General features: G+C 48.0%; 1 protein-coding gene across 2 annotated transcripts in view; it reads left to right on the forward strand.

Moving 5' to 3' along the window:
• The window catches only part of ECPAS (Ecm29 proteasome adaptor and scaffold), a 3148361-nt gene that overhangs the window by 2439334 nt on the left and 692415 nt on the right, over nt 1-16612 (forward strand). For both annotated transcript variants that reach the window (XM_069630810.1, XM_069630809.1), the window contains exon 36: nt 14701-14766. In XM_069630810.1, coding sequence (XP_069486911.1) covers nt 14701-14766 — 66 coding nt within the window. The remainder of the gene's footprint in view (nt 1-14700; nt 14767-16612) is intronic.

Genomic DNA, 16612 nt, shown 5'->3' on the forward strand with positions numbered 1-16612 from the left:
CTTCGAGTGGAGGGAGCGGGACTGGTGTTTCTTTGCATGCCAAACCTTAGGTGGAAGGAGCCGGAATAGTGTTCCTTTCCAATGTACGCCGGAAGCAAAGGGGGCTTCCCTGACGTTTTTTTTCTACGATAATCCTGAAGTGCAGCAAGCTGCACTAGCTTGCCTTGCCAAGACACCCCAAAGGGAAGTGACCCAGAGTTCTGTTGCCTTCTTCTCCAAGGCCTGCCTCAAGTGGAGGGAGCTGGAGTGGCATTCCTTTCCAAGAGGCGCCTGAAGTGGAAGGAGCCTGAATGGCGTTACTTTGCAAGTCACACCTTGCGCAGTCAGAGCTAGACTGATGTTTCCTTCTGAGACAGACATGGAGTGAAAGGTACCGGGATGGCCTGCCTTTCCAAGGCAGGCCTCAAGTGGAGGGAGCAGGACTAGCATTGCTTGCCAAAGCACGCCAAAGGGTACTGAACCAGAGCGGTTTTCCCTTCTTCTCCATGGCACGCCTCAAGTGGAGGGATCCGTAATGAATATTCTTTGAGAGGCAGGCCTGTAATGGAAGGAGCCTGATTTGCGTTCCTTTGCAAGACAGGCCTTGAGCTGAGGGAGCTGGACTGCCATTTATTTCGTAGGCACGGCTCAAGGGAAAGCTACAGCAGTGGTGTGCCTTTCCAAGGCAGGCCTCAAGTAGAGGGAGCAGAACTAGCAATGCTCGTGAAAGCACGCTAAATCTAGTGAAGTGAGTTGAAATTCTGTTGCATTTTTATTGAAGGTACACCTCCAGTCCAGGGAGCAGGAGTGCCATTCCTTTTTAAGACATGCAGGAATTCAGAGCCTAAGGGTCCCCTTCAAGGAATGATGGGCATTTTCGGAAATCAGTCAATCTCCCAATATTTTTCCTTTGTATGATACAAAAGGAAGCAAGGATGAAAGCAGAGGGCTGGGTGGGAAGGGCATTGGGGACAGTACACCCGAGTATCCTTCCTCTTTCCTTGTTTTGTACACACCTTACATTTTCTGTAAGGTTGTGACTTTGTTGCTGTGGGAGGAACATAATCACCAAAGTGTTGCACTTGCAATCTGGCCACATCTTCTACCTCTTGAAAGGAGGGAATTTCTACATGGCCCATAGACAGAGAATTAACAACTTCTGTTTCAAAGTTCAGAAAAGCAAGTTTGTTTTATGGAGTAGCTGCCCGGTACACCACATACGCATTGTACGTTGCAATATGCACAATGTGTGTGGCCAACTTTTTGTACCAGAAGCGCGACTTGCGCTCAGCACGGTATGACTCAAGCATTTGGTCGGTTTTATCTACTCCACCCATGTACTTGTTGTAGCCCAGAATGCAGTTGGGCTGCCACACTTGGCGGGTCTGCCCGCGCGGAGTGTCTGCTGAAGTACTTTCATCATGAATAGTACTTGGCATGTACACATCGCTTTTGTCACAGAATTTCACTGCCAACAGTTCATCCCACCGCAATGCCATACATTCTCCCTTGGCCAACTTCTTACACACAGGTTGTCAGGGGAAGCCTTTCCGGTTACTGCGGATTGTACCGCATGTCAGTGTGCCCACTTTCAATAATTCCTTGAACAGTGGAATTCCAGTGTAGAAATTGTCTACATACAAATGGTGACCCTTGTTGAGCAATGGTGTGAGAAGATCCCAAACTATCTTCTCACATGTCTCTAAATGGGCTGCGCAGCCCGGAGCGTTTAGGGTGGGTCTTTGTCAGTGTAGACACTCACGCTGCTGACATACCCAGTGGTACTTTCACACAACATGTACATTTTGATCCCTTATCGTGCTCTCTTGCTAGGAATGTATTGCCTGAACATTAGGCGACCTTTGAACAACACAAACGATTCATCAATGGATATGTTCTGGCTAGGAACATGCACCTCTGCAAATTGCTGACTGAAGTGCTCCAGAAATGGCTGGAGTTTGAAGAGCCTATCAAAGTTTGGGTCAGTTCTGGGTAATGCTGCCGAGTTGTCATTGAAATGCAACATACGGTGTAGTGCTGCTTGAAACCGATTTCTACTCCTTATAGCTGGAAAAAAGGGGCTAGAATGTGCCGCTATAGTAGACCAGTACATTGAGACAGTTGGCTTCTGCGATATTCCCATGAGCAGAATGAGAGCCCAAAATGTTCTCAACTCGACATTGGTTGTGGGAACCCACGCATGTGCTCTGGACTGGGGTTTGAGTGGGACCCCTTGACCTCAAGAACTGTGCAGGGTATACATTGGTTTGCTTGACCACAATGTTAGGCAGAATCCTGTGCTGTACCCTTAGGGACCACTACACTCAATTAAGACAACAAGTGGTAATACAGGTTCACCTTTGGTACAAGCCTGTACTACTATGTTAAAGTGGTAGCAGTAGCGGAGCAGCCAGGCTTATCTCAAGAGTATATGAGCAGTAGCAGAGATTATACAAAGGGACCACAATTACTGTGACTCAAGCAAACACTCACTCAAGGTTTCAGGTAAAAAAATATAAGTACATTTATTCTTTAAACCATCTGTTATGAAACACAACACTTCTATAAATTCAAAACCACACATAAAATACACTACACACAACAAATTCACTTGGTACAGAATAACTCAATGTAAGTACCCTATGTTTTAACGGACCGGTGTTGTGAAACAAAAGACGTTACCGGGAATGCATATGCGAACACTTTTTGACAGTAATGACAGTTCGGTCTTACTAAAGATACGCGCATCTGCGGCAAGAAATGTTACCGGGGCAAAAACACACTTAGCACCTGAGTTAACGAGAGGGAGTTGGGCGCAGAAATCATAGGCAATACTTTTGTAAGGGCAGACAGAATCGGAGAGCACTAGTTGACAGAAATACGAGTCAATAGGCCGGAGCCAGTGTCAAGTGGAACCGGGTTCCTGTTGTCGAGGATCACACAGTCGGACAGTTCAAGATTCAACGTTGCCAGGAGTACTTGGATATTGTCAACAGAGGAAGCAAAAGTTATAAGAAGGAGGGAAGACAAGGGCAAGCCTTGGAGGAGGAGAAAAGGGATTCACGCTAGCTCCTCGAAGCAGAACACAGTACCTTATTCAAGGAAGAAGCTGGTGCCCCGGCAGTTGTTCCTGATAGTTTCCTGCAGACCCACGGTTCCTGGTGCTTCGGACTTGGTGACGAGAAGGACGACGTCTGGAGGGGTCTGCACTACGCACGGATGAAGCCAGCAGCAGCGACGGTGAATAAAAGGTGCGCTCCTTTAAAACAGGAGAGGCTCTTCAGATGGCTTTCCGGACCACTACAGCAGTGTGCAGCGATTTCGACCATGAAGAGGATCCTCTGGCTGTGGCAGATTAGCTGGTTGACCCCACCAGGCTCAAGGGAAGAAGACTCCGGACTGGATCTTCTCTGGTCATCGAAGGGTAGATAGCTCAGGATTGCAGCAGGGCTTCACCGGGAAGGGATAGTTGCAGCAGTCGTCTTCTTCTCCGCTTCTCTTCGGTTCCTTGTAGTTCCAGTGGCGACTCTGCCTTCCAGCCCAAGAGTCCTGCCTTTTATGCGAAAATCCCCCATTCACACAGCCTGGCTGTCAATCACGCAGCAGGGGGGTTGTCCAGCCCGGACAACCACCTCAGCCAATCATGGCAAAGTGTGACTTGGGTTTCCTAGGATACCTTGTGCAGGGGGTGACTACACCCCTCACTCACATTCAGCCCACCTAGACACCCAGGCGCCTAGAGGGGGGCTTCTTGGCAGAAGCCCGCCAAAAGACAGTGAACAAAGGAGGCAAACCTGGTTTGCCACGCAAAGTAAAACACAAGAAGGACTTTAACAAAATGAAATGGCAAATAAACCCGACCGGAGCCAAAAGAAAGAGTATTTGGTCAAGCGGGTTTATGTTCGAGGCTAATATAATAGCCTAAAACAACGTTTATATAGTATAAACGCAGTAGAAAAGTTAGGGTAGATACCACTGCCACCAGCCAAGTCTAAGTGTTAAAAGAGCAAAACAAGGCTCTAGGAGGTACAGATAAAAAGGGCTAAGAAGTAACCCTTTCCAATACTCCATTTAAGATGGGGTGTAATGGATCTGTGGTTAAATGACTATGTAAAGTTAATGGCAACTTTACCCTTTTCTGGGGTACAGTAGTCAGCCCCAGAAATGGAGTCGGTGTGAAGTCTAAAAGACAACCCTGTCACTGCACTGGAGGTGCTGTGTGACACAAAAAAGAATGGGGCTACTTAAGTAGTGTACTCCAGAGTCCACAATCACAAAAACAGATGAAATACACATGGAAAAACGTGGGTAAGAGTGGGGGAAAAGCTCACACTCTTTCAAGTGGAAAAAATAAACTCCAGAAATCCAGCAAAGCTGCTGGGGGACTCACTAGGTAAGGGAAATTAGCCTTTGAATGAGAATTCTCCCCAACACACATCTGCAATGAACCCATCATCAACAAAAAGGTTGAAAAAATCAATAGGCTGAAACCCATCTGTATTCACTGTGCACCCAGATATACCAGTACAAGGGGGCACAACAGGCTGAGCCATTGCTGGAAGCACCCACTGCGACTCTTCAGCCATGTCAGGAACTGGCACATTGCGTGGACGTCCTGCACTTCCCCTCCCCTTTCCAGATCCCCTTGCGTGTGGGAAGTGTGCGCAAAGGTACATGTACTCTGTCATCCTCAGGAGGAGGCGGTGGTGCTGGAACCTTCATCCATTGAAAGCTCACTTCCCCAATCACTTTCCTGCTGACCCTCAGAAGCACTATCTGTTTCAGATTGCATATCCACCTCTGTGCCCGAGGCAGACTCCATCACTGCAGCTAAAGCCTCTTCACCAGACATTTATCGACGAGAAGCCATGAGTGCTGTCGCTATGGAACCCTTCACTGCCCAAAGACCAGATGAAGACTGAAACAATAAGTATGTGTTCTTCTCAAAGTATGGAACGTAGTATAGTTAGTGGTATTCAGTGCCACAAACCTACACCACACAAGTACACCAAAAGGTCCAGACTTTGCTCAGATACTGTAGCAGCCCTCTGCAATATGAGGTACTCTCAACACACTACAAGAAATGGAGTACTATTTTGCAAACACTAATGTGAAATGCTAAGGACCAGCTGACTGCTTTCCCACAAGTGGGTAGACAGCTATAACACACTTGCACCTAAAACAAAGACAACAAAAACGCTACCGACGATGTTCTCTTGCGCTATACATTACACAAATACAAGTGTAGGGACGAAGATTGCACTCACACTACCAATGCACAAACAGCCAATGTGCGTTGCACCATGCCCTCCTCCATGGGATGCTGGTGAATGGGAAATAGAGGTGAGGCGCAACCATGCAACATATAAGTGATTGGGTGAGTTGAAAAGCCAAAGGCAATCAAGACACAGACAGTGAAGATAAGAAAATTACATGGCAGGCCCTTCCAGACAATTGCTAGCACACATTTGACAAAAACACCTGCATATTCACCTAGGGTTCTGTGTTGGAAAGGGGAAGGTCACAAGGACGAAATTAATGCAAGGGCAAGCAAGTGGAATTAGGTTGATGAAAGTGATGGGTAGCAAAGAAATAAGCAGCAATCGACATATACAAAATACATTGACATGCCATGCACAGAAATCAATTGCAAGGAAGTGGGAGTATCGCAGTCACCATACTTACTGACATTTTTAGTCCATCAGTTACTGGCTGTTAGGGAGAATTCTCATGCTGTGACTAATTTCCCTTACCTATAGAGTCCCCCAGCAGCTTTGCTGGATTTGAAGGGTTTGTTTCTTTTTACCTGCTAAGAGTGAGACTCTTTTTCCCACTCTTAGGCATTTTTGCTATGTGTTTTCTAGTCTATTTTTGTGTTTAATGCCTATGGGATCTTTCTCAACCCCATAGGACCCATCTTTATTCACATGTGTTGCACAGCAGCCTCAGTGCAGTGACACAGGGGTGTCGTAGTAACCCCCAAACATAGACTCCATACCCTGGGACGGACTACTATCTCCCAGGGCATGTAACGTCCCCATTGACTTTACTAGTACATTTTTATGAACTTAACCAGTACAACCCATCTTACTATGGAGGTACTGCAAGGGGTTAATAGTTTTTCCCCTATGTTCATTTTCGAGAGGGTACCCTACAGTCCCTCTCTCAAAAGTTTCTGGCTGGTGGCAGTGGTTACTACCAGAAATATTCGACCGCAAATATTTCTCTATGGGATTTTCCCATTGTTCGAGGCTACCACATTTTCTGACGGCCTCTAACATACCGCCGTTTGCATTTTAATATTAACTTTGCTCCGGTAGGTTTTATTTGCCAGAACTTTAATATAACTTCTTTCTCGTGTCTTTCTCTGCAATCCTAACCCAGGTCGGGGATCCTTTGTCCGTCCGTTTGGCGTGCTTCTGCCCAGAAGCCCTCCTCCCGGCGCCACGGAGTCTGGGGTGGGTCCATTGTGTGGGAGGGGGAGTAGGACCCATGGACAGGGTTGCCTCAGCAACCCATGTCACACTCTATCCTGATAGGCTGGAGGGCCTCCCGCCAAGATGACCACTCCACTGTGTGAGTGACAGCTAGGCTGTATGAATGGGGATCTTTTTGCATAAAAGCAGGGTCCTGAGGACTGGAGGAGCAAGACGTCGCCACTGGAACTAAGAAGCCGAAGAGAAGAGAAGCCAAAGACATCTGCAACGACTGAACCACCAGTGAAGCCCTGCTGCAGCGTCTCACCACCTTTCTCCACACAACGAGAGAAGATCTTCATCTGCAAGAGGCTTCTTCCCTTGAGCTGGTGGGGCCAACCAGTTTGCCAATCGCATTCCCGGACTGCGATTTAAAGGAGCGTTCCTTTTATTCGTCGGGCAGCACCGCGGCTGGTTTCTTCTCTGGGTAGTGCAGTAACTCGAACCTTCCTCCACGACGAGAGCCTCTCCCTCTGCTGGATCACACGAACTGCAGGAACTACCAGGAACAACCGCCACCGCAGGAGCCACTCCTTCATTTTAAGGTACATTGTTCGGCAAGGCCACCCTTTCGTCGCGGTAGCCCTAAAGGTGTTTTAAATCCTTTATCTACCTGTTGGGTTGGCCGCCTCTCTCTCTTAACATTGTCTTTCGCCCTCTGCATCCACCTTTCCAAAATCGTTAACCAAAGACTTGACTCCAGCTACAAGAACATTTTTCTCCTGGGCCCTTGCCCTGTACCACTGACTTTGGCACCGGCCTACTGGCTCTGGTCACATTTGTTAGATCTGCTGTCTTTAGATTGATTCTCGATGAGAACTGCATTGATGCACCCATTTCTTACAACCACCCCTTCCTTCCCTTTTCTAATCATTGTGAAATGCCATTTTGCTCAGTTTTAATTTTAAGTATTGCCTATACTGATGCGCTGTCTTGCTGAACTGGTTCACAATCTGATGGGAAGTGTTGCTAGGGTGTATAAGAACCTATTTCTGGATAACTTGTGCTTTCCCTCCCTTGTAAGGAATTTTTAGAGGATCCCTTGTGTGTAGTTGTCACTGTGCCGTTTTGCTCAGTTTTCACTCTGGTTCACTTGGTCAACAATTTAACTTGGGAGTGTGTATATTTTTCCTTTTGACTTAATTTAACTTGGTTGATGACTGTGATACATGTGTTTCATTAGAAGTGTATAAAATAAATATATATCTACTTTTTAACAAAGCTTTGGTCAGTGTTTCCTTGTTCCATAGCCCAGTGGACCTATTGTGTAAACCCTGAATACTGCTCATCACCCTCTTGAGATAAGTCTGACTGCTCAGCCACAGCTACCAACTAAATCTTTGTGGTACAGACTGATACCAAAGGGGATTTATTGCTCACACTTGTGGTCCTAATCTGGTGTATTGCTCCCTAAGGGAACTGCACTGGATTCTGCCTAACACTGGCCTCCCCCACGCACAGTAGCGTCTGGGCAAAGGTCAAAATGTCTTCAATGAAAAGGTCCATGCCTCATTTTGAAAGGTGGACCCCATGTCTGTGAAACATCACCTCCCCTTTGATGAAGCCATGGTGTATAGTTCGAATTTTGTCATTCCCCTTTGTCAGTCTGGCAAGCTCCCCATTGAGTTTCCTCACCGAAGAGTTGATAGCCCTTGCATTCCCTGGAGTTCTCCAATCTATCCTGGGAATCATCTGGGACCAGGCCACAACAGTGTTTGCAAACCTCTCTGCGATCCATTCCAGTTCCGCCATGAGCTGCTCCCGTGCCCTCTTTCGTCCCACAGACGCAAAATCATTTCCTCCCAGGTGCACCACTATAAGGTCAGGGAGGGGGGCACATCTCCTTTGGCCTCAATATCTCTGATGGCTCCTCGGAGCTGATGAAGGTGCATCCCCCCGACCCCAAACCAATGCACCGCAAGGGCATCCCTTCCAGACCCAGATGTGGTTGGCCCTCGGACAAGTCGTGCGGCCCTTTTGATGAAAGAATGGCCGAAAATCCACACAACCCTCATCCTCACTAGGAAATGGAAACCGGAAAACCCCCATGAATATGGCCAAGTATGCAGTTTACCAATTAGCACAACAATTGCGTCAACACATGGCTCTTGTAGCAATCCCAGACACACACTTCACCCAATCGGACATGCACCTCTCATGTGAGATAACAGTAGGTCGATAATTAATTGGCACGTTATTTTCAGGGGAAAGAGGTGAAGAAGACAGTATGTCACCTTGTGCCAATAACAGTTGTGCTGGCACAATTGTAATCAGTGAAGGTTTCTACTCCTGTGGGCCACCAACTGCACTGAATGGTGGTAAGGTGACTTGCACATGCTACACCACTATACTTTGGCAGGGTGACTACTCTGCCAGAGGAAGTCCACAGCAAGTGTACTTTGTACGCTCTCTGAATATAGGTACCCAGACAGAATGTGCCCCATTTACCACAAATGGATGCAACTTTAGACACTTTGATTGGGAGTGCTTCGGCGTCAGCTCCAGGACCACTAGTGAACTTGGGGGCCCTCGACTACCAAGGCAGAGAGGCGGTCAAGGTCACACACATCAACCACCACCACCCTACATCTCTGCCTGGCCAGCACTACAGCTTTCCCCTCCAGGAAGGGATGGGGACCCTGCCGGGGCACCCACTGCTGAATTTGGGGGACAAAATATCCACCTGGGAGACGGACGCCCAAGGCCAATGACATCACCCCCCCCCCCAACTTCCTGCCCCTCTAGCTACCCTGTGTTACAGCTTTTCCACCTGCAAAAGGATGGGGACCATGGTGGGGCTCACTGGGACCACTGCTCGAATTGGACCATAGAAATGGTGACCGTTGCAGTAAAAGGAATGCGCTCTGTTCCAAGTGTGCATAGCATTCAAAGAAAAAATTACCATCTGCATAAGTACCGGAAACATTTCTGAAAGTTTGCTGCTACTTATGTCGCCCAAACATTTACTTCTGCAAATCAGCCACCTTCCTCAATGCAAGGCACGCCCATCACTGGCCCCCAAACCTTCCCACTACCCTTTCCCACCCATACCACTGACACTGCAGCCACAGTTCCTCCCACCACAGTAGCCCTCCACCCCCACATTACCAAGTAATATATGTAGTACTTACATAAGTCAGCGATAGCTTTTGAGTAGCCGCAACTGCAAAGGAAACATAAAAAAATTACATTCAGTGTTTTGCCTACCAATAACACATCCAAACTGTCTGGCAGCTATCTGTACATTTTTCAGTTCCTTCCACCAGATACATGACACTTCTCAATCATCTACCACCACGGAAGGCTGGACTGCACACTGATTGGAAATGGAAATAAGACCAGTGGGTGTATGGCATCCCCCAGCACAAAACAAACCTCCTGGAAATCATCTGGGACCAAGCCACCAGTGTTTGGAAACCTCTGTGAAATCTATTCCAGTTCCTCCATGAGCAGCTCCTGTATCCCTTCCCCTCCCACAGACGCCAAATAATTTCCTCCCAGGTGCACCACTGTAAGGTCAGGGGGGGTGCATCTCCTTTTGGCTGGACATCGCTAATGGCTCCTCTGAGCTGGTGAAAGCGCTTCCCTCTGACCCCAAACTAATGCACCGGGAGGTCATCCCTTTGAGACCCAGATGTGTTTGGCCCTCAGAAAAATCGTGCAGCCCTTTGGATGAAAGAGTATCCAATTATCTACACAGCCCTCATCCTCACTAGGAAATGGAAACAAGTAAACCCCCATGAATATGGTCAGACCTACAGTTTACCAAATAGCACAACTATTGCGTCAACAAATGGCCCTTCTAACATTCCCAGACACACACTTCCCCCCATTCTGACATGCACCTCTCATGTGATATAACAGTAGGTCGATACATAAATGGCACATTCTTCTTAGGGGGAACGAGGTGCAGAACACAGTATGTCACCTTCTGGCAATGACACAGTTGTGCTGGCGCAATTGTCATCACAGAAGGTTCGTGCTCCTGTCGGTCACCGATTGCACTGCACGGTGGTACGGTGACTTGCACATGCAGCACCATTACAATTCGGCAGGGTAAGTATTCTGACAGAGGAAAAGAACTCCACAGCAAGTGTGCTTTGTATGCGCTCTGAATATAGGCACCCTGACAGAATGTGCGCCATTCACCACAAATGTAGGCAATTTTCAATAGTTTCATTGTGAGACCTTCGGCCACAGCTCCAGGACCACTGGTGACCTTGGGGGCACTGAACTAAATAGGCCGAGAGGCACCCATGGGCACACATATCAACCACAATCCTCCTATCTCTCTGCCTGGCCAGCGCTACAGCTTTCCCCTCCAGGAAGGGATGGGGACCATGCCGGGGCACCCTGCACCTACTGCTGTACTTGGGGGAGAAAACACCCACATGGGAGACGGGCGGGCAAGGCCAGTGACATCACCTCCCCCCCTCCCCCGACTGTCCTGCCCCTCTAGCTACCCTGCATTACTGCTTTGCCTCCTGCAAAAGAATGGGGACCCTGGCGGGGCTCACTGGGACCACTGTTGAAATTGGACCACAGAAACGGTGACCGTTGCTAAAAAAAGGAATGAGCTCTGTATCAAGTGTGCATTGCATGCTCAGAAGAAATGACAGTCTGCATTACTACCAGACAAAGTTTTTGCAAAATTGTTGCTAATTATGTTTAGCAAACTCTTTTTTTCTGCAAAGCAGCCACCTTCCTCAATGCAAGGCACACCCATCACTGCCCCCAGGACCTCCCCACTACCCATTCCCACCCACACCACTGACACTGCAGCCACAGATGCTCCCACCACAGTAACCATCCACTCCCAAATTACCATAGCTATCCACAAAAGTAACATATGCAGTACTTACATAAGCCAGCAAAAGCTTTCCAGTAGCCACAACTGCAAAGGAAACAAAGAATTACATTCAGTACTACCAATAACACATTCACACTGTCTGCCCGCCGCTATCTGTAAACTTTTCGATTCCTTCCACCAGATACATAGCATATCCGAGTCATCTACCACCAGGGAAGGCTATACTGCACACTGATAGGAAATGGGAATAAGACCAATGAGCCTATGGCTATCCCCAGCACAAACAAAAGCTAGTACGGATGGCTTAGTGGCAAACTGCCCTCCAAGGGGAACCGCACTGTTCAGCTGGTCTGGGGGGCAATTTGTGCACTACCCGGCAAGTGTGTCCCTGGCCACCCCAATACCTCCCCAGAGCACCCACTCCCGTTCACTCCACCAACACTACAGGCCCAGTTCCCACCCACCCAGTAGCAATCTGCTCTCCGCATACTATACAATGTTGAAATAATCAAATGGATGGTGGGGGCACCTCATGCAGGCCTCCCTGGGCCTCCTACAAACGGCTGCGTGAGGTACACCCCCCCTCCATTTGGGGTGGGGGGGAGAGGGCCCCAAAAAATGGTGTGACAGGCCACCCCAGTGGGTGGGGCAGTAAGGTTTGGGCACCCCGGCACCAGATTGGTACACCAATGTGCTCCTCTGTGCCAAGGCCGGTATAGTAAACAAAGAAAACAATTCATAATGGCAGGCGGCCATTTAGAGGGGGCGGAGGAGCCCCCTACACCGCTGTGGAATTTTCTAATGTGAAGGGGGGTGCACCTCTCCACCCCCACCCCAATTGGATGGGCGGCCCATCTCGTGTGGCCCTCCCCGCGGGCAGATAAGGGGGGGCTGTCCTGCCCTCCTCCCTGGGCTCAGGCGTCCGTTCCTAGGAGCAGATATCTGGTCCCAGGGAGGGCTGCATGACATGGACCCACTCCATTGCAGGTGGGGGGGGGGAGGTCAACACCCCATACCATTAGAAAATTCCCCGACCCTTTGAGGTGCCCCACAGCCCCCCTTAAAATGCATTCCACCTTTTTCACTTTTTTCCTTTGGTAACCCAACTCCCCTTGGCTCAGAGGGGCACATTGGTGTGCCAATCTTGCCCCGGGGTGCCCAAACCTTACTGCCCCACCCACTGGGGGGCCTGTCCCACTATTTTTGGGGGCCCTCACCCCAAATGGGTGGTGGGAGCACCTCATACAGGCCTCCCTGGGCCTCCCACAAATGGCTGCTTGAGGTACACCCCCACCCCTCCATTTGGGGTGGGGGGGGAGAGGGCCACCAAAAATGTGTGGGACAGACCCCCCGGTGGGTGGGGCAGTAAGGCTTGGACACCCTGGGGCCAGATTGGCACAACAATGTGCCCTTCTGCGCTAAGGCAAGTTTTGTAAACATAGAAAAAAATGGAAAATGGTACACTACACTTTAGGGCGGGCTGAGGGGCACCCTAAACTGCCAGGTAATTTTCTAATTGTAATGGGGGTGACCCTCTACACCCCCACCCCAAATGCAGGGGGGGGCATCTCATTCAGCCCTCCCTGGGGTCAGATGCCCCTTCCTAGGAGCAGATATCTGCCCCCAGGGAGGACTACAAGGGTGCCCCCATTTCTCCTTGGGGTGAGGGGGAGAGGCCCACCCCCCTTTTCTGTAAAATAAATCCCTGGTGGCTAGTGGCCCCCCCACTCCCACCCAAAAGTCCCTTATTTATTTTTTATTGTTGCCGCCGTCCCTGCGGGCAGATGGTCAGCCATCTGCCCCCACGGTTTATTAGATATGTGCCCCCATGCTTTGGGGGCCGGGGGGGATAGGGCTGCTTACTGTAAGCAACCCCCCTGCCCCCCACATCACAAACGTATCCCTGGTGGTCCAGTGGCCATTGCTGCTCACGGATCGAGCGCTCTGCGCCGATCCGTGACCAGCAATGCATTATACATGGTGCCGTTGGAAAGGGGACAATCTCCCCTTTCCAACAACACCATTTTTGCCAGAATCTGTGGTGGCTAGTGGGCCCCAGGGCCCCAAACCCCCTCCCACCTCCCTTCGAAATATATATATATATATATATATATATTTTTTTTTTTTTAATTATTTTCACCCCTGGAGGCAGATGATCACTGCCCCCAGGGGTCTCCAGCTCTGTGGCTCCATGCTTTGGGGGCTTGTAAGCAGCTCCCCCTTCCCCCGCTCCCAAAACAGATCCCTGGTGGTCTAGTGCGCATTGCTGGCTACAGATTGAGCTCTGCGCCCGATCCGTGACCAGCAATGCTGTCACACAAGGTATCGCTGAAAAGGGGAGAATCTCCCCTTTCCAACGATACCTGCCTCGATCTCCTGCTTGAAATACAGCCGGAGATCGAGGCAGAAGAAGAGGGGCTCTTACCTTCTCTCTTCACCGTGGCAGCCGAAAATGGCCGCCACAGTGAATTTACTATCAATTTCATGTCGGCGTGCGTCACCCTAGATCATCCTATGCAGTGCTACTCCATTGCTGGAAAAGATAACCCTGAAATTCTAGGAGTCCGTTCCACCAGAGGAGTGGCAACCAATTCGGCTCTCCAAAGAGGTGTACCAGTGCAGAACATTGGCAAAGCCGCAATTTGTTCCTTAATACACACTTTTCAGAGCATTGCTGCTTAGTCAAACTGCCGGGCCTGGTAGCTCGCTTTGCGAGTGTAGTTCTGCACAATATTACATGCTAATAGAAATTGTACAAAAATCCACTTCTCCCACCTCCACCTACAAAACTGCTATAGGAGTCTATATAAGATGAGGAATCCACGAGAGGACACAAACCATTAGAAGAAGAAATTACTTTCCCCTGGTAATGTTCTTTCTGATGGATGTTTCTCCCACGGATTCCTCATTGCCCTCCCAGCCTACCCATCGAACTGTGGGTGCATTTTTTTACTACTTACCTCTTTCAACACCCATTCAGGTTATTTGTTCCTCAAGACACCTGAGCAGAAAGAGGGAAAAACTAGGAACTGATGCAATGTGCACTGTGCATTCTATGTCTGCTATCATCGACGTACCGTCCGGCCAAGGGAATGGTAATCGTCAAGGGACATCACTGAAGATGTCGCACAGCGCCCCTGCTGTCAAAAACAATTCTGTGACTGCAAAGCAGGATATGAATATATCTAAGATAACAAATCCGTTGGAGGAGCATCCATCAGAAAGAACATTACAGAGAGTTAAGTAATGTATTCAACACTACGTTATGCCATTCTGATACATGACACATTTTCAGATTCATTCTGAATCCTAGAGATATTTTAAAAATTCAAGTCAAAATGTGCTTTTGTTTTGAACTAATGAGTTGTTCTACTTTTTAGTTGGGAAGCATCCTTGTAACTTTGATTTGTGTATTTATTTCCATCTTTCCTCTAGAATGCAATGGATAGTGCAAGACTTAGTGCTGCTAAATCATCGCCAATGATGGAAACTATCAACATGGTAGGCACTCCTTGCTTCAATACCGTTATACACTACCAGAGTGACTGATGTTTTGTGATATTTTGACTGCTTATAAATACTAAACGTATACTTTTGATAAATAGGGGTATACATATATCTCTCTTGCTCCGACAGAAGTGTTTTAGTTCTTGTGTGCTTTACAGGGTCCTGGTTACTCACCTCCCTTCTGTACACATCCTGTATGTTCTACCTACATGTATGATGTATGCCCTAACCATCTCATTTGCTGCTTGTTTAAAAGGACATTTACTATTCTGAGTGTTCAGGGTGTATTGCCCCAATCTGGACTTCTTCTGTTACAAGTTTTATGTGGGCTCATGGTTGCAGGACCTTTTTGGTTTTTTGATGGCATTAATCAAATATTAATAAAGTTGAAGTAATCTGATATATATTACTTTAAATAAGAGGTCACTGTAAACAGATTGTAAATATTTGTTTCTTGGACTTTCTCTTCCACATTTATTGAAAGGCATTTTTGTAAGATTGTAAAGTAGTCTGGTGGTTTCAACCAATTGTTTCTACTGAATGCTGTGAGCAAATCTCTTTTGTTCCAGGAAGAATTTGAGTCCCTAGGGAATGTCTGATTCGGGCATGTTGTGTATCGGAGGCGTTGCTAGGGTGTGGTGGGGCTGAAGGGTCTATAGCCCCTGGTCTTTTGGTTGTAGCCCCAGATAGAATCTCAGGGGCTACAACCAAAAGGATAGCTAGCCCCGAGACCCGACAGTCCCGGCATTAGCCTAGCCCCGGACCTTTTCCAGACCTAGCAACACCCCTGTTGTGGATTAATGTTCTACTTTTCTGGGCGTGGTTCCAAAAACTGCCTTCATCAGCATTTACCATGTTTGAGGGTGTAATCCACACTCTGACCTATTAAGTGTGTACTTTTTAGAGCCATTCTGATAGTTTTAGTGAAGGGGGCATTGGCTCATGGAAGCATGTTTTTGACAGCTGTCCAAAGCTTGTCACATAAAGGTGAGGTAATGTATACCTCTGTGCCAAACTGTTCTTCAATCTGTCTTTGATTCTTCATTTGGTGAAATGATAGTCCAAAGAGTGCAGCCGATGCTTTTTTAATTTTGTGTAAAGAAGGCGTTGACATCAGTTCGGGCTGAACTTTTCCTTTTGTAGTGAGGTCAAACAGATTTGTAGTTGGTTGGCCCTATTTCCTTGTAGCACAGCAGACGGAAAAATGTTTTTGTATGCAGCTCACGTGGTATATCCCCAGTAGCTTACAATGCAAAGTCGCAAATGTTTTCATTCCCACCGTTTATTTTATTTGTACCCCAAAGTGGTAAAAGTATCCAGACAAAGAGCTCACTGTGCCTTGGAATTCAAGCTACACTTCACTGACCAAGCCCACCAAGCTAGTAACTTATCTGGGTTTGCGATTGATCTTTGTATGACAATGCTTATCTTTTAAGTTATGACTTGACTGTTTCTTTTGTAATACATCAGATGGATTCCTATATTGTTGGCCCGCTGACATATGTATTGTAGTGAACCAGAAGTATGACTCGGACCAGGGGACCTGCTTAATGGGTGTTTATTTAAATTAAAATAAAACACTCGTGCGTCCCGTCCCCTTTCCTCCATACTGTATGGGCGCCCCTTGCTCGGGACGGGAAACTTAACCCTTTTCACCAGAACACATTGTCTTCCCCTTTAAATTTAGAAGCACGAGGGGGCACGGCCTGACGGGAACGGACCGCTTTCACCAGCGCTCCTGGGATAGGCCACCTTGTAATTACACGCACTCTTCCCCGGATATTTTCTTTTCCCTTCTTTGTACATATCAATTATCAGATATAATACTCTGGGGCCACGC

This window comes from Ambystoma mexicanum, chromosome 6q (genome assembly GCF_040938575.1).
Source record: "Ambystoma mexicanum isolate Mex_15411 chromosome 6q, UKY_AmexF1_1, whole genome shotgun sequence".
NCBI classification, from domain to species: domain Eukaryota; kingdom Metazoa; phylum Chordata; class Amphibia; order Caudata; family Ambystomatidae; genus Ambystoma; species Ambystoma mexicanum.